The sequence below is a fragment of the Mesoplodon bidens genome (genome assembly GCF_964165515.1).
Source record: "Mesoplodon bidens genome assembly, chromosome: 1".
NCBI lineage: Eukaryota > Metazoa > Chordata > Mammalia > Artiodactyla > Ziphiidae > Mesoplodon > Mesoplodon bidens.
Window position 1 is genome coordinate 12,863,138 of NC_138176.1, and position 24,970 is coordinate 12,888,107.

Consider the following 24,970-nt stretch of genomic DNA (forward strand, 5'->3'; position numbering starts at 1 on the left):
CAGGGCGCGCCGGACTGGGGCGGCCCGAGGCCTCGGAAGTCGAGGCGCCCGGGCCAGCTTCTCGCTGCTTCGCCGCCCAGCTGCGGCTGCACAGGAGGCCGATGCGGCCTGCCCGCCGCCGACTCAGGCCGTGGTTGGGCATGGTGTCCCTTCTCGCTCCAACCGACTGGGGGGTGGGAGGCGCGGAGCAGGGAACCGTCGTCGCTCGGGGGCCCGTCCCTCCCGCCGCCGCTGCTGCCGCTGGGTGAGTCTCGGGACCGCGGCTCCCGAGACAGGCCTACCTGGTCCCGAGGTTCTCCCTCCCACCCGCCTCCGCTTGGTCCTCCAGACCACGGGGCTTTCAGCTTCGGCCCCGCGCCCCCGGCCGCCATCTGGGAGTGCCGGGGAGGAGGAAACATGGCTCCCTCCCGGGGACAATGCACTCGAGAACCTCGGCTCCACCTCCCGCCGGGCCGGGAGCCGGGCAGTCCCACCTCCGGCCCTCCCGCAGACAGCTCGGCACCCCCCGAATCCAGCCTCGCGCTTTGCGGGGTCAGGGTCCACTTACCCTCCCCTCTGACCACTATCTCCTCTTCGGGGACTCTGACCCATTTAACCCGTTTCCTCTTTTTTCTGGCATTGATTATTGGCAGCTCAGAAGCCTACTCCGAATCACAGGAAGTTGCAACAGAGTTAATACTGTAAGAGGGACTTCAAGTTCTCTCTCAGAGATAACGAAAGTGAGGCCTAGGGAGTCTGGTTTGCCCAAGGTCACTCTGGGAGTTAGTTGTTGAGCTAGGAGCCTAAAACCAAGGTCTCTTCCAGATCAGTCGATTTTTTCACTACGGTGCTGCTACTTGGCGATTTTTATTTCCATATGTGTACTAACGGGAAAACTTATGGCGCTTCTGGGAAAACTTGTGCTTGTCCCAGTCTATTCAGGAGGCATTTATTACGTTGGCATTATGGGGGTGCAAATGTACTATACGTGCCTCTGGTCTTTAAACACTTTCTTATTTAGGGTTTGTAAGTGTTAAGGGCGTCCATTGCTCTTAGTTTCACCCTTCCATCCAAACAAGTTTTGGATCTTACCCATGTTGTAGGTGGATATGCCGTGTCTGTTAAGCTTTTTTGCTTGTGAAGCTTATTTTGGTAGTTTGTTTGAAAATCCTCTTAGGAAAAGGTCAGTTTCAGTCAGTACATACTATTGATACTACTGATAATCTGTCAGGACCAGAGGTCTGTTTGTCACATGCTTGTTACTTTAACTAGAAGTAAGAATTTCGGGGAGAAGTAACAGTCTGTGAAATAGGGTAGTGCCATATTCTGTGGAATAGAGTAATTGTTTTAAAAACAATTGAAACTATAACTTTGATCTAAACACCCCTTTTAATTCTCCATCTAATAGTTAGAACAGGCAAGAAGTTTACAGATGTTGATTAAGTTATAGGAAAGAAAATAGACTGAGATGGAAATTTAACCCTACAAAATGAGCTAGCAAAGTTAGGGAAAAAATTTTTTTTTGATGTTTTGAAACTTAGAGAATTATATTGTGGTATACCAAATGACTTGGGTGAAATTACTGCTGTAATTGCTTCTGCAGATCTGTTTTACAGTCCTTTGAATGCTTGACCAACAGAGATTTTTTCCCCGTGTTAATTGGCTGAAGCACTGTAATCTCAATGGCCTAAATATTACACATTTGATGTGTTCAGGCCTTGTTTCCTCTGCTCTTCCCTTCTGAATCTTTATGAACTTAATATGTCAGTAATTTTTTAAAATTAGAAGGGATATATGATATGTAAGAAATCTTGAATCTTTTCTCACAGTTTCTAAGTTGAAATAGATTTGATTCATGGAGGGCAATATGGGGAAAATGTCAGAAATTCAAGTAGGCAAGATGAGAAAGGGATACTGAAATGGAGGTGGGAACTTGAATTTTGTTAGTGTAGTTTCTCAAAAAGGCCCCTTTAAGCTGTAGGATGAGTGTAGGATGGTAGAGATGCCTTACCTCTCAAGTAGTAATTTCTGTACCTTTGATCTTGTGAACGAGAGATCCCATCTTATGTCAAAGAGCAGAATGTGCCTGGCAAATGACACTGCTTACAAAACTTTAAATAGGATGATCAAAGCACATTTTATTTTAATGGAAATCATCTCATTTATCTATAACATTGGTAATATTAATCACATTTGGACCTCATCCATTATGTTACCCTCATAAAACATGAATAAATTTAAGTGTAGAATAGTTTATCAGAGCAATATTTTTGGAAACAATTGGAAAACAATCCAGGAAAATGAGAACTTGGCCCAGCAGTTACAGGCAAGAAATTCATTCCCCAGAATCATTTGGAAAAAGCCCTTTTCCAGTTTATATTGTTAAGAAATCAGTTGTTTCTGACCTCGTAACAGCTTTTTAACTTACACTCTACAACCAATGACTTAAAAATGAAGTTTTTAATAAACCCACAAATTGTGTAACATTATAGCTTATCTGCTTGGTCCAGTGCACAAATAAACTAGTAAAATTGAAGGGTTGACCTAAAGTTTTTCTTTATAGGTAGACACACAGTTTCATTCATGGTGTCTTAAAGGTAAGCTCAGAATGCCCACCCTCCTAGTAATAGTTGGTAATTCCAGATTTTAATTTTTATTTCAAAAATATCAATCTGGAAATGAACATTTCTGTAAATTTTACAGTAGAGGTTTTAGTGTGTGATAGTTTTTTCCAGCCTCAAAAACTTTTTTTTCCCCTAATCATCTAAACTATATCCTCAGGTATCAGTTAGGATAAAGACAGGAGCGTGATCACCCTCATGGATCATCATGAGAAACTTCTTTCCATTTCAGCGTTTTCTTTTAAAAACATCCTTGCCTGGTATCCATGTTTTCCTTTTTTTCTTGGTGGTGGTGATGGTCCTATGAAAAATTATTTTTTAATGCATTTTGTTTGGCTTTTATGAAACTATTGTTTCAGAGTTTGAAAGTATTGAATTTGGAATCCTAAATTTTGATTGGCTGTTGAGGAAATGAAAAGTACTTTTAGTTGTATCACTGAACAAGACTTTCTGTTCTTTTTAAAAATGACATTAAGATACCACACGAATTTAAAAATAAGATATGGGGAAAGTGAATTATTTTTTTGACAGTTTAATATTTTGTCACCACATCATGCTGGTGACTCTTTGTGCCTATTCTGTATTGCATTGACAGTGTTTATATATGGTAGTATGGGATTTAAATCCTCAACATAAGTTTGGGAATTGGATATAATAGGTTATAATAGATCATCTTGGTGTGCTGCTGTGATATTCTTAATGTAAGGGATAAATTTAAAAACATTTACTCCCCAATTTTTGGATGATAGAAACTGTTTATGTCAGTTTTGAAAAGGATTTAAAGTACTGTTGGATTTTAAAATAATCTTCTGTGCATGCTCCAGGAAGAAGATGGGTAGGTCCTCCCCTTAAAATAGAAAAGGCTTATTTCAACAAAGTATCTAGTTGTATGACATCTTTGTTTAATTTTGTAGGATTTATTTGGGGGGAGGTAATAAAATTGACGCAACTGAAAATGGCCTTTCTGTCATATTGGCAGGTTTGATATTGAGACTATTGAAGTATTGAAGAGGGGGTTATATTCATTTGCCTGTGAGGAATATGATTTGATATAATATGGGATGATGTAGGATATTGTGTTAAAGATACTAAGTTCAGTATGTTTTGTCATTTATCCTGTGCAAGCCTTTTAATATACTAGAGTTGGAATATTGTTTGTAGTTTTCCGGGAGGGAAGGAATGTTTAGAAACAGCATTCCTGAAAGATGTGATAATTGGAAGAAGAAATAACAGAGTTACTCACTAAATCTGTAGATCTAGTAAATCCTTCAAATAAGAGACATTTTTACCTATGTTTGCCTAGCACAGTTAATGTTATACATTGTTAGGTTAACACTTTAAAGAATTTTTTGTCAAGGATTTTTTTTCCTTAGGAGGAAAGTAAACAATGATTTTAAAAAACAGATTTTTTTAATAGTGTAAACTAGTGTTCAGTTCTGCCAAATTATTTTTCAAGTGTTCAGTGGAGAGATTTTTTTGTGTGTGAAGTTTGCCAGTGACTGAGTTTTAAGTTGAACATAACCAGAAAAATACTACCCCCTAGTCTATTAAGTGTACAAAAGAAAATAAGATGAGAAAAAATATAAATTTTTAACCTTGGTCAGAAATAATGTGATAGAGGAGACTTTGCTTTTGTTTGAGTTTCAAAACGAGCAACATACCTAAGATTGGAACTGATGTTGAAATATTGCCATGTACATGCCTTCAGGTTTAGGTGGTGAATTTTAAAAGAGTATACATTTCTTTGCTCTACGTTCTAAATTTTTTTTCTCAATTAAACAATAAGCTTAATCTTAGAAACTTGAGATTTACAGAATTATATAGTACAGAGGGTTCCCATATACACCACACACAGATTCTCCTATTAATGAATCTCTTACATCTGTGTGGTATATTTTTCATAATTAATGAATCAGTGCTGTTACATTGTTATTAAGGAAAGTCCATACTTCATATTTCCTCAGCTTTTCCTAATGTCCCTTCTGTATTCCAGGATCCCATCTAGGATACCACATTACATTTAGTTGTCTCCTTAGGCTCCTCTTGGTTGTGACAGTTTCTTAGATTTGTTGATGGCCTTGACGGTTTTGAGGAGTATTGGTCAGGTATTTTCTCTCTCAGCTGGGATTTGTCTCAATGTTTCTCATGTTTAGACTGGGATAAATAAGTGGAGCGATATTCTGTGCTCATGGATTGGAAGAGTAAATACTGTTGTCAGTTTTCCCAAACTTGTTATATAGATTCAGTAAGATCCCAGTGAGCTTTCTTTTTTTTTTAACTTATTTATTTTATTTATTTGGCTGGGTCTTAGTTGCGGCATGTGGGATCTTTCCTTGTGGCATGTGGACTTCTCTCTCATTGTGGTGCGTGGGCTCCAGAGCGTGCAGGCTCAGTAGTTGCAGCGCTTGGGTTTAGTTGCCCTGTGGCATGTGGGATCTTAGTTCCTGGACCAGGGATCGAACCCACGTCCCCTGCATTGGAAGGCGGATTCTTAACCACTGGGCCATGAGGGAAGTCCCTAATGAGCTGTTTTGTAGGTATCTACAAGCTAATTTTGAAGTTTATGTGGAAAGGCAGAAGGTGTTGTATAGCCAACACAATACTGAAGAACAAAGTTGGAGTACTCACCCTACTTGATTTGAAGACTTTTCTATATGGCTACAGTAATCAAGACAGTGAGGTATTGGCAAAAGACTAGACAGATCAATAGAGAACGATCACTATAGAGCCCAGAAATAGACCCCACACAGTCAATAGATTGTAAAGGAAAAAAGTCAATCTAATTTGTTTTTTCTGCCTCAAGTCTTAACATAAACTAACAAAAAGTTCATCAGCCAGATCATTGGGACCGAAGTTATACTTGATTTTTCTGCATGTACAAGGGGGAGATTGTTTTCCCTCATGACTTGAATTTCTGGAACTTTAAAATAGCTTAGAAAGATATAATTGGTACAGAGGAATTGAGTGAAATCTAGTTTTACCTGTAGGTCATATTTGAGATAGTATTCATTTTTCATTGTTTTACCTTGGATAATTTTGGCATAGCTTTAGAAGTCAAAAATAAATTTGACCTCAAAAGAGATAGTAATAGGTTCAGAAATTAAAACAGCCAAATTAAAAAGCAAGATTTAGGCATTTATATAGTATACATAACTGATTTTAAAATTCTCCTGAATTACTTTTCCAGAATTTCTTGAAGTTGGCAAAAAGCAGCCTGCTTTGGACGTTCTTTATGATGTTATGAAAAGTAAGAAACATAGAACATGGCAAAAGATACACGAGCCAATTATGTTGAAATACTTGGAACTTTGTGTGGATCTTCGCAAGAGCCACTTGGCTAAAGAAGGCTTATATCAGTATAAGAACATTTGTCAACAGGTATGAACAGCTGGGTTTTTATGTTTTACTAAGTGCTTTTAGTAATTTTCAGAGGAGTTTGCCTCTGAAAGTTATTACGTTTTATATCATAAAGTTTGCTTTTAAAATATTTTATGGTTTGTTGGGGAAAGTTTAATTAATTAATTTATTTTGTCTAGGTGAACATCAAATCTCTAGAGGATGTTGTTAGGGCATACTTGAAATTGGCAGAGGAGAAAACTGAAGCTGCTAAAGAAGAATCCCAGCAGATGGTCTTAGACATAGAAGATCTGGATAATATTCAAACTCCTGAGAGGTGTGTGGGTTAAATTGCTAAGTAAATTTTTCTCATTGTTTTTCTTTACATGTGTCTCCATCATACCCATTTGAAGTAGATGTTTGCTAGAAGGAATGCTTATCTTTGAAATTTTAAATGTATGGTAACCTCAAGAAGTCATTACTATTCAAAGTTCATAAAGGTGGAAAATTACAACCATCAGATAGGAGGGTGTATACTAATTTAAATGGCTGTAATACAGTTTGGGAATTCAAATACTTTGACACTAAATGATAGCTTTACAGTGTGTCCAGAGTTGTAGTAACAATTTAAACTATTTTATAATGATCAATTTTGGTTTTGGTTTTATAATCATATGGCAAAGTAGGAAACCATGTCTAAAATTGTTTTCAATGTTTTTAAATATTTTTGTAGTGTTCTCCTAAGTGCTGTAAGTGGTGAAGACACTCAGGATCGTACTGACAGATTACTTTTAACTCCATGGGTTAAGTTCCTGTGGGAATCGTACAGACAGTGTTTGGACCTTCTTCGAAACAATTCTAGAGTTGAGCGTCTCTACCATGATATTGCCCAGCAAGGTAAAACAAGAACTGATTTGAAAGTTGACTGAAGGATAGGTTTTGCAAAAGATTAGCTGTTACAGTTAACCTCCTTTTCTCTGCATTACTTATTTTACATAGTTCTTATTGTTGTAGATGATTAGCATTCATTTGAATATTACATAAATGATTATAAGGACTTTGTTTCATTAGTCAAGGTAATTCTCTGTATTCCACTGATGTCTGAAACACCTTTTAAAGTCATTTTGGAATTTTCCAAGTGACTGGAAAGATAAACTTAACTTTTTGATTGCTTTCTGGCAAACTTGAGTTCTACTTTCGACTCCACAACATATTCTTTGGCAAGCTACTTAACCATGTACTGGGTTTCTAAAGTCTTTTTAAGGTCCAGAAGACTTACATGATCCTATGAAAAACCATGTATTTTTCCTTTCTTAAACAGTGTTACTGAATATAGAACTAAACCTTCTTGTGACTCAGGATCATCATAAAAAGTATCTAGTAGTTAATACTGCATGCACTTTTAATCTGAAGAACTGTGTTGAGTCTGTTTTCCTAATCTTATCTTTTTGCCTTACTGTCAAAGCAGCCTTTAACTGTAAGTGACTTGAGAGTGGCTCTTGGCTTTTTCTTACTTTGGCCTTAGGCACAAGCAGGTGTTGCCATTCTTTTTAATATGGGGCTGATTGGCTATCTGTTTCGTTATGCTTACATGGCTAGCATATGTGAATTTTCATTTAACAAATAAGCTAGGGCTTTTTGATAATAGTTGAGATAAATATTAACTTGTAGTTAAACTGCATCCTTTGAAATAGAAATACTCTTTTTTAAGGGAAGGACAAAAGTTATTTTAGTATTGCATTTTTTTGACAGTAGAAAATGACTATGTATTTTAATGGTGGAGCAAATACTTCATTTACACATCTGTGTACACAGTTGAAATTAGGTTACCACACACCCCCAGTTCGTATTATTTAGTTTTAATTAGTGCAAAAGCTTGTTTTCTAGTAACTTAGATAGGAAAGTTCATTGTATTTCAGACCAGAATTTTTTTGCTCTTTTAGGGTCTGAAGTGTTTGAAAGGTGAGTCCCTCCTAGACCTAAATTTGAATCGCTTCCTTTTGTAAACTCTCCCAGAACCGTATTTTAGTCCTAGACCAGGACTGATGACTATGTCCAAAAGGTGGTCAGGGCACATGAAGTGAGTTATGACTCTGATCACTTCTAAAGACTGATGGTGAGTTTGGTAAATCTTGTTAAAATAACTGACCTTAGTATATGAAATAAAACCTATTCAAATACTTAAGTTGATGGTGGAAAGTACCTAATATATTTTACACTTATGCTTATAGCTTTCAAATTCTGCCTCCAATATACCCGTAAGGCTGAATTCCGTAAGCTGTGTGACAATTTGAGAATGCACTTGTCTCAGATTCAACGTCACCATAACCAAAGTACAGCAATCAATCTTAATAATCCAGAGAGCCAGTCCATGCATTTGGAAACCAGGCTCGTTCAGTTGGACAGTGCTATCAGCATGGAATTGTGGCAGGTATGTTGTGAACTGTTAGCTTTTCTTTGTAGTAAGAACTGCCCATGTTACCTTTGTTTTCCCTTAATGAGTATCTGCATCTTGATAATCTGTTGGTTAATTTCCATAGATAGGTGGCAACTTCAAGGTTGTCTAATGGAGTAGGAAGAGTCCCGGGCAGGAGGTCCCAGATATTTTGGTTCTTGATGCCTGCTGTCAGTTCTGAGCCAGGTCACGTAATCTTTTTCAGACCTCAGTGCTCAAAGTGTGGCTTAATGCTTGGAGAATATGCATTTACAAAAATTTTTAAAGAAGTTTCATGGTAGTTTTGTGTCTATTTACTCATTAAAAAAAAGTCTAAGTTCATCTTTCCATCTTATTTTTGTAGTAATTTTATTGTATTTTATAAAAGTATTGGTGGCAACAGGTTAGAAATGACAGAGATGAACTTGTCCTTTACCGCAGAGAGCTACAGAAGCACTGCACTAGGTTATCTCCTAGAAATCTCAGTGCTGCCCTGACTTAGTAAGCAGTGCACAGTGAATATCCTACACTGGAGATCCCAGTGGTGTTGGGAATCTTGTCCTCAGCATGGCCTTTTTACTCTTAAGAATTCTGCAAAGACATTTTCACCTGAATTGTTTTTATACATTTGATTACCCCACCAAATCTAATTGAAATTGCGGAGGAAGAAACTAAAAATTGGTAGTTTTTCAGCCAAGTGGAAATGTGATTTCCCGCTCTCCCCATATTCTCTGTTTCTGTAGGGTACACCCTTGGAATACTGTCTGATGAACTAAAGAGGAAAAAGAGTTCAATAGAAGACAAGTAAACACGCTTAGTATAGAAAAAATAGATAAGTAAAAGGGAGAAAATACCCATTATCTTTATCACTCAGAAATAACCTCTATATTGTGTTTTATATCCTTTCAGATTAAAAAAATGTATATTCCCTCAAGCAGTATGATAATATGCATCTTTTTTTAAAAAGTTTGGGCAACCTACTTTAAGCAGTTTAAGGATTTAGTGTTTTTTGTAATTATGATGTTTTTCTAAAACATATCAGATATTGAATTATAAGATGAATAAAAAGAACCACACATGAAGGCATTTTATTTGCCATTTTTATTATTGTGTTCTGTATTTTAAGTTTCATAAAGAGATTTGAGTTAGATTTGTTTGTTTGTTTACAATGCAGTGACTGTAATTTGTACCACTAATTTTAGGAAGCATTTAAAGCTGTGGAAGATATTCATGGGCTATTCTCCTTGTCTAAAAAACCGCCCAAACCTCAGTTGATGGCAAATTATTATAACAAAGTCTCAACTGTGTTTTGGAAATCTGGAAATGCTCTTTTTCATGCATCTACACTCCATCGTCTTTATCACTTATCTAGAGAAATGAGAAAGAATCTTACACAAGAAGAGATGCAAAGGTAAGAGTCTTATTGTCAGATAGTATTGAAATTATGAAAGAAATAACTTCTAAATAGCATGATAGTGTTTGATGAGGGTTTCTCAGCTTCTTTGCTGTTGACATTTGGGGCTGGTTCATTCTTTGTTGTGGAGGGGACTGTGCATTCAGGATCTTCAGCAGCATCCCTGGTTTACCCACTGGGTGCCAGTAGCAGTCCTTCCAGTTGTAGCTACCAAAAATATCTCGACGTGGTTTTTCTTGGGCAGTATTCTTGGTCTTCAGTAGCTATCTTTTATCTGATAACTCTCCAATTCAGAAAATGGAATATTAGGAAAGTCAGTGTTAAGGTATGAGCTTTCTATCCACGTATGGGTATTTAGAGTCTAGGAACTAATTAGACAAAAGAAATGAGTACTTATATCAAGTAACTTTTCCCCAACTATGAAACATTAACTGTATAGAATATTTGGTGTGTGTATTTTTATGTAGATAGATAGTCTATAACCTAACAATCTAAAGACCATTTTATTTTTTTAACATTACATATATACTTTTCTTTCAGTCATGTTGGGTTTTTATTGTACATTTCAGTTGGGTTTAGGCAACTCACATACCGTATCTTATTGGTAGACCATGTTATTTTGGCCTCTAGTAGAAATATATACACCAGATTGTTTTTCTTTTAGCTTTTAAAGCAATACATGGAACCAAATAAATGAATTTTTCTAGTATGTATTTTTTAAAAATAACTCTTGAGGATAGTGTTCATTTTGTCATTCACTGTCCTGTACGTAATCCATGTCTGTTGGGGATAAGAAAAAACCTGATTTTCCTTTGTTGTTTCTATACTCTCCCATTAGAAAATACTGTAAGGGTGCTGTCATAATCGTTAAGCTGTTTTGCTCTATGTACGTTATGTACGTTATTTTCCTTAATCCTCACAACAGCCTTGTGACTCAGAAAATGAAGTATTTTGCTTGCCTAGGGTTCCAGTCTTGGGAATCGTGAAGCTGAGATTCCAACTCTAGACTCTTGTGCTCCAGAGCATACAATCCTTGTGTCCTACGGTGCTCTGAATTCAATCTGACTCCTTTTGTGTTTTAAGGAAGCTTTAGCTTTTGACCCCCACCTTCCATAATTAGGTTCACTTATGGTCCTTGTAATTTTTTCCTCTTTCTTATTGTCATTTTTCCCTTCGTTTTAAAAGCTGCCTTAAATGTTTTTATAAGGAAGTATGGGGTACATGCAAATATGTCTGTTCTGCCGTTTTCCCCACAGTCTTTCTCTATAGCTAGAAGACATTGACGGTGGTAAGCGGGTGAATGAAGTTCTGCTTCTCCAAGTGTTCATTTTTGCATAGTCCATTTCTCTTTCAATTAATCCCATGCTTTGACGAATACTTACGAGTACAGTTTACCATGGTGGTATACATATTCTGTCAGTGGCAGATTTTACTAGAGGATTAAAGAGAAGTGTCTTTCTGCTTATCAAGTAACATTTACAAATTTAACAGATTGTAACTTTGTTCTCCAGAATGTCTACTCGAGTCCTTCTGGCCACCCTTTCCATCCCCATTACCCCTGAGCGTACTGATATTGCTCGACTTCTGGATATGGACGGCATTATAGTCGAAAAACAGCGTCGCCTTGCAACACTGCTAGGCCTGCAAGCCCCACCAACGCGAATTGGCCTTATTAACGATATGGTTGGTATAAGTTTTAGCATTCTTATGGCTTTGAACAGAAAGCTATATGGTCAGGTTTTATAATTTATGATTATTAAATGCTGAGAATTCTGATGCATGGACAAGTTTGAGAACCACTGGTGTAAGTCAACACTGTGTTTAGTTGAGGTGTTTTGTCTTGAGTGAGCTGGGGTTAAATTTGATGTAGCAGATAAGACTTGGACTAGCTTCGAGGAATAATATGGGCCTCTTGGTAAGAGAAGTGATGATGGGCAAGAATGTTCAGGGGCTATAGAAAAAAATCAAGCTGATAGGTGTTAGAAATACGACAATGAGGCTAGGAAGGAATGTGAGTTAGATTAGGCCCAATTCTGGACAATTAAAATGTTTCCAACTTTTTTTTCTTTTAAACTTTCATTGTATGTTTCTAAGTTAGTGGTTCTTAATCAGGGCTATGCACTGAAATTTGTGAAACACATTTTTAAGTGCAGATTTCTAGGTTTCACCCACTGCATTCACTAAATCAGTTTCAGAATATGGAGCCTAAGATTTTGTATCTTCACAATGTTTTACAGTGGAATCTTTAATTCATTGGAAATTTATCACGTGAGTGTCTGTTACATGCCAGGCAAGTGATACTAAATGGAATTTGCTCTCTTAGAGGAGTTTAGATTTTAGAGATTCTGATGAACAGTAATAGTCTGACTTAGTGGTTATTGTGGTACACCTCCAGCAGATTACTTTGGGACAAGAGAAAAAAGAGGGACAGGTATTAGAGAAGAGGCCTTATTTTACTGGCAGTCAATTAATTTAGATAAAAATTAACACATTTTCTATATGGCAACAGTTTGCTCTTGTAACATAGTTCTCTGTATAGTAGCAAGGCAAATTCCCTTTGTGGTCAACTTTTATTAAAAAACTTAATATCTAAAACAGTATTTCTCTGTCTTTGTAGCCTCCATGTTTTATTCTGCTTCCACTTGCAAAAACCAGCTTTGTGTTTTGGAAAGTTTTTATGGGACTGAATTAAATTATAAAACAACAGCATTGTGTTTAGGAAGAGGTCTTACTAGCAAAAAATTTTTTAAATACTGAAAAATGTGCCAAACTGGAAGTATAATCTATATCTCTTGAGCCCACATCTGTACATAGCACACCTTGGTGTTAAAGATATTTATTCAGGGGTGAGTATTGGTGGGATCAGGGTCAGTAGCCCAGGACATCCACATCTGGGTCCTCATTGTACCCATAGATAAATGTTTAAGTTTATAAGAAAGGTACTGGTTGGTGCCAGATGAATAGAATAGCTAACTGTCGAGGCATTTTATAAAACTTGAGTTCACCATATGTACAAGGTCAAGACCTGAGTTTTGGGCTCATATAACTAAGTTCATAATCACGAAGAGAATGATTCTAATATCTCAGGAACAGACTCAGATTAATCAAGTTCATAAGAGATTGGTAGGTCAGAAAGCCAATGATTAATTTTAGAGAGAAATGTACTTTAATAGATTACGGTAGCCTATCTAGCACATTCCCTATTTGGAGGGGGTGCTAAATGGAAAATGTAGAATATTTATTTATTTATTTATTTTAAATCGAACTGTAGTTGGTTTACAGTGTTGCGTTAATTTTTGCTGTACAGCAAAGTAATTCAGTTATACATATATGTACATTTTTAAAATATTCTTTTCCATTATGGCCTATCTCAGGATACTGAATATAGTTCCCTGTGCTGTACAGTAGTACAGTAGGACCTTGTTGTTCATTCTGTATGGAAGAGTTTGCATCTGCTAACCCCAAACTCCCAGTCCGTCTTTACACCCCGCACCCCTGGCAGCCGCCAGTCTGTGCTCTGTGGGTCTGTTTCTGTTTCATAGATGGGTTCATTTGTGTCATATTTTAGATTCCACATATAAGTGATATCATATGTATTTGTCTTTCTCTTTTTGATTTCACTTAGTATGGTAATCTCTGGTTGTATCCATGTTGCTGCAAACGGCATTATGTTTTTTTTATGGCTGAGTAGTAGTCCATTTGTGTGTGTGTGTGTGTATGTGTATGTGTGTATTACGTCGTCTTTATCCATTCATCTGTTGATGGAAATTTAGGTTGTTTCCGTGTCCTGGCTATTGTGGATAGTGCTGCTGTGAACATAGGGGTGATGTATCATTTTTAATTATAATTTTGCCCAGATATATGCCCAGGAGTGGGATTGATGGGTCATATGGTAATTCTAATTTTAGTTTTCTGAGGAACCTCCATACTGTTCTCCATAGTGGCTGCCCTAATTTACATTCCCACTAGCAGTGTAGGAGGGTTCCCTTTTCTCCACACCTTCTGCAGGATTTATTTGTAGACTTTCTGATGATGGCTATAGAATAATTTCTTGATAGGAATGAAATCAGGGCTGGGGGAATTTTATTTGAATGCTTGTATCACATCTTATTCCTATAAACATACAAGGGCACTTACAAGGGAAGTATTCAAATGCTGTGGGACATTAGTCATGCACCCATTTTGCACTGGAGTTAAACCCAGAGTGTTCGAGAGTGTGGACATCCTCCTGTCTTGGAGATGGCATCTGCCAACAGTTGCCTCAGTTTGGAACCTAGTCTGTAGGGGTACATGCTCCTGTGCTTTGGGGGTCTTGGTGTGTTGGCTGCAGTTTTTCTCTCTTTGGGTTAGCAGTTTCCAACAAGTAAAGGATAAAGGTCCCATGCACTGCATGTAGTTCGAGCACAGGTAAGATAGGATTTGGTTATGGGCAGTTTTGGAGTTTATAAAATTATACCACTTTTTTGTCTCCTTTGTGAGGGCGGTTTATGCAACCAGCATCTTTATTGTGAAAGGAAGTTGAGTTCTATTCAAATATAAACTTAAAATGTATTAAACTGTAATATTTTTTAAAGTACAAATCATAAATGTAATTGCATAAATTCTCAAAAGATTTTTCCAGTCAACACTCTCCCATTTCCCCCAAGAATAACCACTGTCCTGATTTGTAACACCACAGATTAATTTTGCCTGTTTGTATATTTTATATGAAATTTAAATTTCACATAAATGGAATAATATGTGAAATTCTTTTCCTCACCATCTGGGAGATTTATTCATGTATTGAATGTAGCTGTGCTTTCTTTTGACTGTTTCTGTATATTATGTGAACCTATCCCTTTTGTCCTGAGTTTTTTTTGAGTTTGTGGCTGTCAGGAGTGACGCTGCTGTAATAACTTTTGTGTGATAAAGTTGTTTGTAAACTGGTATTTTACTTGTTATTGATAATAAATTAGTCGATGTTGGCCACACATTGTCTTTGTAAATATTTTGATTGTGTTGATGAGTTTTTATTTCCCTTGTAAATTCTTTTGGGGTTTCATTGTAGAGAGCTGCATAATTTGGGGCAGGAGACTCAGCGTAGTGGTCCTGGATTTCTTTTTCATAAATTTCAAGCAGGTGAGGTTGAGGCTAAATAATCTTAGAGTCATATCCCAGAATTCCAATCTTATATTTTTCTTTAATTTATAATCACTTCAGAATCCCAGTTGAAAACACCTTCAGCATTTAAACCTTTTGTTTTGCTTACTGTAGGTCAGATTCAATGTGCTACAGTATGTTGTCCCAGAAGTAAAAGACCTTTACAATTGGCTGGAAGTCGAATTTAACCCACTAAAACTCTGTGAGAGAGTCACAAAGGTAAGCTTTGGTTACATTACCACGTAGCCAGCCCTGTTGCAGTTTAGGTTGTATTTTTATTTGTTAAGAGAGAAGTGTTGTCCTGTGTGTTTGAATTCGGTGCACATTTCATTGTCTTTTTTTTTTATGTCAAGAGAAAAGATATTTCTGATGTGCTAAATAAACCTTTGGAGGTAAATTAGCAGCACGACTAATTTAGCCATTGCTGTCAGTCACCTTCAGACAACAGTCAATAGCTGCATGTTATCTTTTGTATTTCTTTGCATTGTGTGGTGGTTTTGTATATTAAGAAAATTGAAAAAAATATCTCAGGTGTTTTAGTATTTGTCGTGTAGAAAATATAACTCTTTTTCAATTTAATGGATTTTATAGGTTTTAAATTGGGTTAGGGAGCAACCTGAAAAGGAGCCAGAGTTACAACAGTATGTCCCACAGCTGCAGAACAACACCATACTCCGGCTTCTCCAGCAGGTAAAGATGAAAAAAATGAATGTTTTATGGAAGAACTGTAATTTCTCCCTTGATTGTTTTGATCACAAAACTAAAAAATGTAGGAATAGCCTAGAAAATGAAAGCCTCCCCAAATTCTACCCTCCACCAAAATTAGTTTTATTATTTATCTGATTTGAAAAACAATTATGTAATTCATAACTGCTTTTGCCTTTTTTGGTTGGCCACTGTCTTCGCACATTTTTCCTTGTTAGCTGTGTATGTCTTATTCCTTTTAATACCTACGTAGTTTTTCATTGTCTAAAGGTACCATGATTTATTTATTCAGAGTCTGTTGATGGAAATTTTTTAGTTTTTTTGCTATCATAAAATGTTGTAGTAGTGAGCATCTTCTATACTTGTATCTTTGCATTCTTCTGTGATTTCCTGTAGCTAAGAAGTGGAATTAGTCATGGTCTACACATTTAAAGCTTTAATAGATCCTCAAAGATCGGATTCTTGGGCCCTCCCACCAGTAGTGAACAAGAAATAGAAAGCCTTTTTTCCTGCTAACACTAAGTATTGTCAGTCTTTTTTTTTTTTTTTTTTTTGGCTGCACTGCGCGGCCTATGGGATCTTAGTTCCCCAACCAGGGATAGAACCTGCGCTCCTTGTGTTGGAAGCACGGAGTCTAAACCACTGGACCGCCAGGGAAGTCCCAGTATTGTCAGTCTTTTAACATATTTTAGCCCACCTTTGTACTTAAGTTTGAATATTATGGTTTATAATATGGCTTAAATGATCCTGTTTTGTCTTCCATTTGTTTCATTTGGGGCTTTTACTATATGTTCACTTTTGTATTTGTGCACATTTCATTGACCTGCTTTCTCTCCTGTATGTGAGCAGTGTTATTTCTTATGTGCTATACAAATAATTGAAGGTTAATTAGCAGTATAACTAAGTAGTAATACTGCCAGTCTCCTTCAGACAAATAAACAATTTTATTAAGTGTTCAGATGAATTAGGTAAGTAACAGGTCTCTATCTACAAATATGTGACCATTTAGGTGTTTTTTTTTTTTTAAATGAAACTAGGATATGAAAGGATTATGTGATGGTTCAAAATATAATATAATCCTTTGAAATAGCCTTGGATTGTAATTCCAGCTCCAGCAATGTACTGTTAACATACTCTGAGCTTCAGTTTTCTTTTCTTTGAAAAATAGGCTAAATTTCTACTTTCTATGGTTGTCATGAGACTCCACATAAAAATTGCTGAATAAATGATAGCTATTATTACTAACCTTGTGTTTTTTATGCAGGTGGCACAAATTTATCAGAGCATTGAGTTTTCTCGTTTGACTTCTCTGGTTCCTTTTGTTGATGCTTTCCAACTGGAACGGGCCATAGTAGATGCAGCCAGGCACTGCGACCTTCAGGTAGGTGCTGCAAGGGGACTCTGAGGTTGGAGGCCTTTGAGGACGAAAAAACGCATACTCTTTGTTTCTCAGCTTTTGGTATAGTGGCACTGTTGAAAGCTTTATTGAATCAAACTTCTAGCTTTTATATTTGACATTCTTTAGTTAATTTTTTTTCTCAAATGCGTTTGAAATTTTAAGTTATTCATTTGTAGAATGATTATATTTGCATGTAGGTTTAACTGTTGATAATACCATTTAATTTTCAAAGGTTCGTATTGACCACACATCTCGGACCCTTAGTTTTGGATCTGATTTGAATTACGCTACTCGAGAAGATGCTCCAATTGGTCCTCATCTGCAGAGCATGCCTTCAGAACAGATCAGAAATCAGCTGACAGCCATGTCCTCAGTACTTGCAAAAGCCCTTGAAGTCATTAAGCCAGCTCATATACTGGTATGTATCTTTGGGAGAAATGGACTACAGAATATTTGAGGGACCCTTAATGTCTTTCACAAAAAGGTTTGAGATGATGTCTGAGAGAAGGGATTTATTATATATTTCCTATTGATATTTAGTTGTATTTGATAGTTTTGATATTTTATCAAATATCTTTATCAGATATGCAGATCTTTGAGCTTCCTTCCATGGGATAAAATGATAACACTATTCGGGTAATGTGATAAAAGGAGTACTGTTAAACCGTACAATAGCAGACCACATGTGATGACCCTCCAAAGAGGGGAGTACTATGATTCGGCTTTTCCTTTCTGCTCCAGTTGTTTCTTGTTTGTGAGCTCTGTTAGTATTCCGCCTTGGCTTGAACACTTTAAAGTAGATTTGGTTCAGGGAAAAGTCAGCCTAGCAGATAAACGTTCTTCAGCTATGTCATTACCGTTAAAGACTTCAAATAGGAGTGGCGCCATAGTGTTTGATACTGGGAACCAGTAGCTTGAATAATGTTATCGTCTGTTATTAACTGCAGATACATGTAGAATAATATATTAGGATTATGTAGTATTTTTGATGTCTGATACCATGGTATGTCACTTAAATTTTTTTTTAATGCATTTGTTTTTGAAGCAAGAGAAAGAAGAACAGCATCAGTTAGCTGTTACTGCATACCTTAAAAATTCACGGAAAGAGCATCAGCGTATCCTGGCTCGCCGTCAGACAATTGAGGAAAGGAAAGAGCGGCTTGAGAGTCTGAATATACAGCGTGAGAAAGAAGAGCTGGAGCAGAGGGAAGCTGAACTCCAGAAAGTACGGAAGGCTGAAGAAGAGAGGCTGCGGCAGGAGGCAAAGGAGAGAGAGAAGGAGCGTATCTTACAGGAACATGAACAAATCAAGAAGAAAACTGTTCGTGAGCGTTTGGAGCAGATCAAGAAGACAGAACTGGGTGCCAAAGCGTTCAAAGATATTGACATTGAAGTATGTAGCATATTATGCATTAAAAACTTCAGTTCTATTCGGGTCTCTTAGAAGCACAGTTCTTTACCATTTATTGGTTTATTTTGGGTTATTTGGTTATTTCACTCATTTTGATACAGCTAGTTCATTAATCTCTGAAGTAAGCATTTGTTTTTAGTGATGCTACAGTTTTTAGCCACTATTGAAATGGAGTTTGAATACGGTAGAATGGAGGAATAAGAAATAGATGTTAAGATTACATTGTTTTTCCCTACAATCAAGTGGAAATAAGGCTATTTTAAAACATTTTTATATTGCCTGAATTTACCCATTGCAAACATTTGCCCATTATAAAGAAAGTAATTTAGCATACGTTTCTAGAAAGAAATGGTGCTCCATATTGACTGCTATGCACTTTTATACTCTTATTAATTATGGTGCGTTTGTATTACTTTTCAGGACCTTGAAGAATTGGATCCTGATTTCATCATGGCTAAACAGGTTGAACAACTGGAGAAAGAAAAGAAGGAACTTCAGGAACGCTTAAAGAATCAAGAAAAAAAGGTAAATGAAAGAACTGGTGAACTTTGACATGCCAAGTTTAAAAGAATTTTTTTTTTTAAACAATACTTGTTTTCACGACATTCAGATTGACTACTTTGAAAGAGCTAAACGTTTGGAAGAAATCCCTTTGATAAAGAGTGCTTATGAAGAACAGAGAATTAAAGACATGGATCTGTGGGAACAACAAGAAGAAGAAAGAGTAAGGTTTTCATTTAATTATAATATTTTCAGACTGTAAACTCTAATTAAGTCCTCTGCCAGTAATAGGAACAGGGTTTCAAATTGATTTTTGTATTCTTTTGCCAGATATGGTGCTTTAATGGCTGCATGCGAACAGATTGGTAGACAGACAGAAATTTTCAGAATGGAGATTAAAAAATGAAACTTGTAAAATACCAAAGGATAGCTGAAAAATTTATTTAAAAAAACCCAGCAATTCACATGCCATATAATTCACATGCCACGTAATACAACTCACATGCCACGTATTTCACCAATTTAAAGTGTGTAGTTGATGGTTTTAGTGTATTTACAGAATTGTGCAACCTAATTTTAGAACATACCCCGAAAGAAACTTCATACCCATTAGCAGTCACTCTGTTTTCTCTCCACTCCCTCAGCAGCCACTAATCTCTTTTCTGTCTCTAGACTTGCCTGTTTTGGATATTTCTTATAGGTGGAGTCATACAGTCTGGTTTTTTGTGACTAAATAGCTCCTTCTATAGTTTTGTTAGTCTGTATTGTATGTATTTACCTAACGATACAAAAGCAACATTTTGGAAATGCTTGTAGCGGCCACATTTGTAGTAAAAACGAGTGACCTCATTCTGGTTAAAAAAAATAACCACAGGCAGGAGACAACACACAGCTATGGAGGCTGCCCCTCCTCCTCGGCTCCATTGGATTGTTGTCATTCTGGGCCTAGTGTTGCCAGTTTTACCAGTTTTTTTAGAAGTTGTAATTTGTGTGGTAATTCTTTAAATGTATGAAATGAGAAAAAGAAAAGTGTTACAGACTAGCTGAAGTGCTTAGGAGGATTTGCTCCCATGTGCCCTGAAACCTTTTATTGTTTTACTTGGAGCACAAAGGAAAAGCTTTCCTATATATGAGTGATTCATCCTGCCTTAACCTCCAGTTGTTTTTGTTTTTTGTGTTTTTTTGTGGTACGCTGGCCTCTCACTGCTGTGGCCGCTCCCGTTGTGGAGCACAGGCTCTGGACGCGCAGGCTCAGCGGCCATGGCTCACGGGCCCAGCCGCTCTGCGGCATGTGGGATCTTCCCGGACTGGGGCACGAACCCGTGTCCCCTGCATCGGCAGGCGGACTCTCAACCACTCTGCCACCAGGGAAGCCCTCCACTTGTTTTTAAGGAAGAAAATGCGTTAAATAGTAAAGCCATAGTGCCTATTATACCATGAGGAATTTGTTATTTTGTTTTACTATATACATTTCAGTTTTTTCCTCTGTAAATGTTGTGGTACCATAGGGTTTAAACTGTTTCTTACAGTTTAAACTGTTTAAACTGTTTATTACAGCTCCAAGTCGTCTTCATCCATCTTCTGTCCCTGATTGTCTTCCTAGGGATGTGTTACCCTTCCATTTTTATGGCAGAATGGAAGGGGCCAAGGAACTTCTTGTAATTCATCAAGAGTATCTGTCAGGAATTTGGGATAAATTAGTAAACAGATAATGAATACTTTGAAATTTAACTTTGTATCATGTATTTGCAGATTACTACAATGCAGCTAGAACGGGAAAAGGCTCTTGAACATAAGAACCGAATGTCACGGATGCTTGAAGACAGAGATTTATTTGTAATGCGGCTCAAGGCAGCACGACAGTCTGTTTATGAGGTGAACTTCCTGGTTTCAGGGAAACATCTATTCATGAGCTTTTGGGTTTTACCTTAAGGATTCTTCTTTAACCTTGTGGTACATTCTGTCTTGAGCTAACATTTATAATCGTCATTCAAATAATATTTTAATAGAGATATCTTGAAATTATTTCATAGGCCAAGTAACCATCACTATGAACAAATTTTTCTGAAGGTGAAAGTGTGGACTGCATAAAATTTGCTTTTGATACAAGCTTTTGTTTATTCTTTTGGTTCAGAAAGGAAAAAACTAGATCAGAGTGTCCTGCTCTTAGTTTCTGACTTAATCATTTGATTTATTGTAAAAAAAATAAACCCACTGGTTATAGATAATATTGTCGGTTCAAAATTTTAAAAATTTGACATGCGAGAACTTCAGTCTTTTGGAAATTTGGTTTTTATACTTAAAGGTTGCTTTCTGTGGTTCCACGAAACTTAAAATGATTTTGTAAACTTAAAACTTACTGCCAGTTTGCAGCCCTTGAAAATTTGATTGTTTTTTATTTTTTGGTAACCATTCAATTACAGGAAAAACTTAAACAGTTTGAAGAGCGATTAGCAGAAGAAAGGCATAATCGTTTGGAAGAACGTAAAAGACAACGTAAAGAAGAACGAAGAATAACCTACTATAGAGAAAAGGAAGAGGAAGAGCAGAGGAGGGCAGAAGAAAAAATGCTAAAAGGTAACTATGTAGACAGACTGGAGGTATGTGGTAAGGTTGGTGATAGGTCCAGTTTGTACAGTCTTACTTAGAAAATAGAGGAATGTGGAACCAAGATGATTGGCTTTTTTTTTTTTTTTTGCGGTACGTGGGCCTCTCACTGTTGTGGCCTCTCCCGTTGCGGAGCACAGGCTCTGGACGCGCAGGCTCAGCGGCCATGGCTCACGGGCCCAGCCGCTCCGCGGCATGTGGGATCTTCCCGGACCGGGGCACGAACCCGTGTCCCCTGCATCGGCAGGCGGACCCCCAACCACTGCGCCACCGAAGCCCTTCTTAACTGCAACTAACTAGTTCTCAGGTTCTGACAACCCAGCTTGTAGTTTTCTGCAGTTTGTTATCTGTGAGGGTGTTAGGTCCTCTGCCAGCTTATTTCCACGTTTTTGGTGTTCTTTTGAAAATTCTGCCTTTTTATTTTTTATCACTGTAGTCTATATAGTGTTAACATTTATTGAGCAACACATGCCAGATGAAGTCTCTCAGCTGATCCCAGACGCTCAGGAGTTGGGGGAGGGATTCTCCTTTAGTTGTGTTGAGTGGCATAATACTTGTTTTCTTGAATATTTCTGATATTCAAGTTTAGCTGATTGTAAACCCTTAACATTCTGAAAAAGAATTTCCTTCTACATTATGCTGCGTCTTTAATACCAGAGAAGTAAGTAGACCTAGCACTAGGGGAAGCGTGCAGGTAGGAGGCACACTTTATAACCTGATACGTTGTACAGAGCGGGAAGAGAGAGAGCGTGCTGAACGGGCGAAACGTGAGGAGGAGCTTCGAGAATATCAGGAGCGGGTAAAGAAATTAGAAGAGGTTGAAAGGAAAAAACGTCAAAGGGAGTTGGAAATTGAAGAAAGGGAACGTCGTAGAGAGGAGGAGAGAAGACTTGGTGATGATTCACTTTCTAGAAAGGTAAGTATAGACATCACTTTGTTTTTATGTGATGTGTGTTTACCAGCCAGGTCTTTTGCATGATGCATTTGGTCAATGCACGTGTCGGTGTCTGGGTTTGGTGTTTTAAATCACATTATTCACGGTTCTTTTTAAGTCTGGTATTGCTTTGTCTTCCCAAAGACAGAAGGTTCCTAGGGGCAGTGGGGAGGGGATTAAAGTTGTCTTAGCAAAGTTTGGATTTTATAATAGACTTCAGTTTAGAATACTTAATTCAGTAAGAACTAACCCCATGAAATTTAAGTATTTGACAAAAAGTAACACAGTCGTGTGGAAGAGGGACTGTTTTGCTTCCTTGAAAGGAGTTACTGTGAATTAGGAGGATGATATGAGGGTACTCAAAGATGAATCTGGGGGACCAGCAGTATTCAGTATCCCGTTAGGAGCTTGGTAGAAATGCAGAATCTCAGGCCCAGTGCCAAATCTTCTGATTCAGAGTCTGCATTTTAACAAGAGTACCAGGTGATTCGAATGCTGGTCTAAATGTTTATTTTTAATATGCATTCATGTCCAGAACTGACCTGTGTTTCTCACTTTATCTTGTGTAAAGGGGGGGTATCTCTTTAATCCCCTCTTCTGGTGGTGGCATTGGACCTACTTAACCACAGTGTTTTGAACCCCTCCCTCTCCATTCTGTCCCTGTGCTCCTGCCTTAATTCAGAGTGTTTCTTTTGCCTGTATTACTTAGTTGTCTTAAGTATTTTCCCTGATTGCAATCTTCCCCAGCTTCAGATCTTCCTCTATACAGTGGCCTGCTTGGTTTTTGCATAATGCATATTTGGTTGGTAGCCCTGCTCTTGGTTTCAAACCTTCCTTTGAGTGGTACTCATTGCTTAGAGCCAAAGGTAAAAAACATGCCTTAGCAGTCAGGGCCTTTTATGTTTATTGCTTTTTTCATTAGCTTCATCTATCACCATATTCTTCTTCGTCACTATGTACTTTAGCTATTCTGAGCTAGTTTTATGCTTTACCGTGTCTGTGACATCTGCCTGCATGCTCTTTGTTCTTCCTGGGATGTGTCCATGCTGCCCTTTAAGTAAAATACTGCTTATTTTTTAAGGTTAGAGATGAGTAGCTGGAGGTATCTGTGCCCCACTTGTATCAAATGCTTAACTTTACTGGAGGACCTGCTACTAGTTACCTATGTAGCCTTCAATTTGTTTTATAATATATAGATAGATTTTTAGTTTTGTTACTCTTGTTGCTAATTTCTGTATTATGAGTATTCTTTTTCTGTTGGGCACAAAGTGCTGTATGTGTGAAATCAGAGTTGCAGTGTTTGATTTGCTGCATCCTGTTAATTTGCTTCATCTTCTGAAGTAGATGAGGTAAATCACCCGTGGTTATGGGTTTCTAATTCTTTTCATTAGTTTTTGAAATTCTGTGTTCATCCTTTTTTGTTGTTGTTTACGTTTGTGGGCCCCCCTCTTCCCTTTCAGTTGGAGAGTCTTTAGTTATCTGTTAATGTTTAACATGGTAACTAGTATATGCGGCTTTATTCGTGACATTTGGTTTGGTGTATTTTATTTGCTTCCATGTCCCTGCCACTCACCCCTTCCTTTCTTTAAGCCAAACTTCAGAAGTTTTCTCAGCTCATTTGTTGTGCTTTTCTCTATTCTTTTAGTGATTACCATCTATTCTTTTCAAAGCCTAAACTTGCAGTCTGTAAATTTTGAGAACTCTTCCCTCTCTTCAGAACAAAACAAAATTTTGAGCACACCTCAAGTTTTATTGCCTCCAGTGCATTAAAACAATGCTAATCTCTATATAGAAATCATTTAACAGTTTTACAACCTTGTTGGCAACATGATTTAGTTAAAAATATGTTTACACTGTTTATCACCTTTTCCCCTTTGCAGATAAGTTTTTTTGTTTTGTATAGTGTATATTTTATCAAGTATTTTTGTGTATGTCTCAAAAGAGGTTTTGTTTTTCTCTCTCAGTTGAATAATGGTTCATTGGTTTGGCCAGTTCAAAGTCATCCTCCTCCAGAAGTTTAGAGACCTGTGCTCACTGTCCTAGTACATAATGAGAGGAGGGTTCTTGATAATAGTCTTGGTCTTGTTACTTTTGTAGATAGTCTGCTTTATTCCTTGGAAGCTCTGAACATGTGGTCTGTTATTCACCTGTTTTGGCATGTGTGCCCTATCAGTCAGGATTCAGTTTGCTTAGAGCAGATAGAATTTCCTCAACTTAGGGAAATTTTATCTCCTTTTCTTCTGGCCTTTCACAGTCCATCTCTTTTAATGTTTCACTTATTCTTTTCGTCTCTTTGTGCTTTTGTTACTGGCTCTTTGAGATTCCTGTTCAGTTTATATGTTGATCAGTAGTGTTGCTAATGTAGTGTCTCTCATTAACTTTGCTCAATGCAGGACTCTCGTTGGGGAGAGAGAGATCCAGAAGGCACATGGAGAAAAGCACCTGAAGTAGATTCTGAGTGGAGAAGAGGCCCACCAGAGAAGTAAGTAG

General features: G+C 37.4%; 1 protein-coding gene across 1 annotated transcript in view; it reads left to right on the forward strand.

The window, feature by feature from the left end:
* EIF3A (eukaryotic translation initiation factor 3 subunit A) overlaps positions 1-24,970 on the forward strand; it is a 32,511-nt gene that overhangs the window by 182 nt on the left and 7,359 nt on the right. The window contains exons 2-18 of the mRNA XM_081240157.1: positions 5,788-5,978; positions 6,137-6,273; positions 6,670-6,833; positions 8,168-8,367; positions 9,573-9,781; positions 11,296-11,467; positions 15,038-15,142; positions 15,515-15,613; positions 16,893-17,009; positions 17,260-17,445; positions 18,073-18,420; positions 18,859-18,963; positions 19,049-19,162; positions 20,692-20,814; positions 21,363-21,516; positions 22,278-22,462; positions 24,874-24,962. Of these exons, the coding sequence (XP_081096283.1) occupies positions 5,788-5,978; positions 6,137-6,273; positions 6,670-6,833; positions 8,168-8,367; positions 9,573-9,781; positions 11,296-11,467; positions 15,038-15,142; positions 15,515-15,613; positions 16,893-17,009; positions 17,260-17,445; positions 18,073-18,420; positions 18,859-18,963; positions 19,049-19,162; positions 20,692-20,814; positions 21,363-21,516; positions 22,278-22,462; positions 24,874-24,962 (2,698 nt within the window). The remainder of the gene's footprint in view (positions 1-5,787; positions 5,979-6,136; positions 6,274-6,669; positions 6,834-8,167; positions 8,368-9,572; positions 9,782-11,295; positions 11,468-15,037; positions 15,143-15,514; positions 15,614-16,892; positions 17,010-17,259; positions 17,446-18,072; positions 18,421-18,858; positions 18,964-19,048; positions 19,163-20,691; positions 20,815-21,362; positions 21,517-22,277; positions 22,463-24,873; positions 24,963-24,970) is intronic.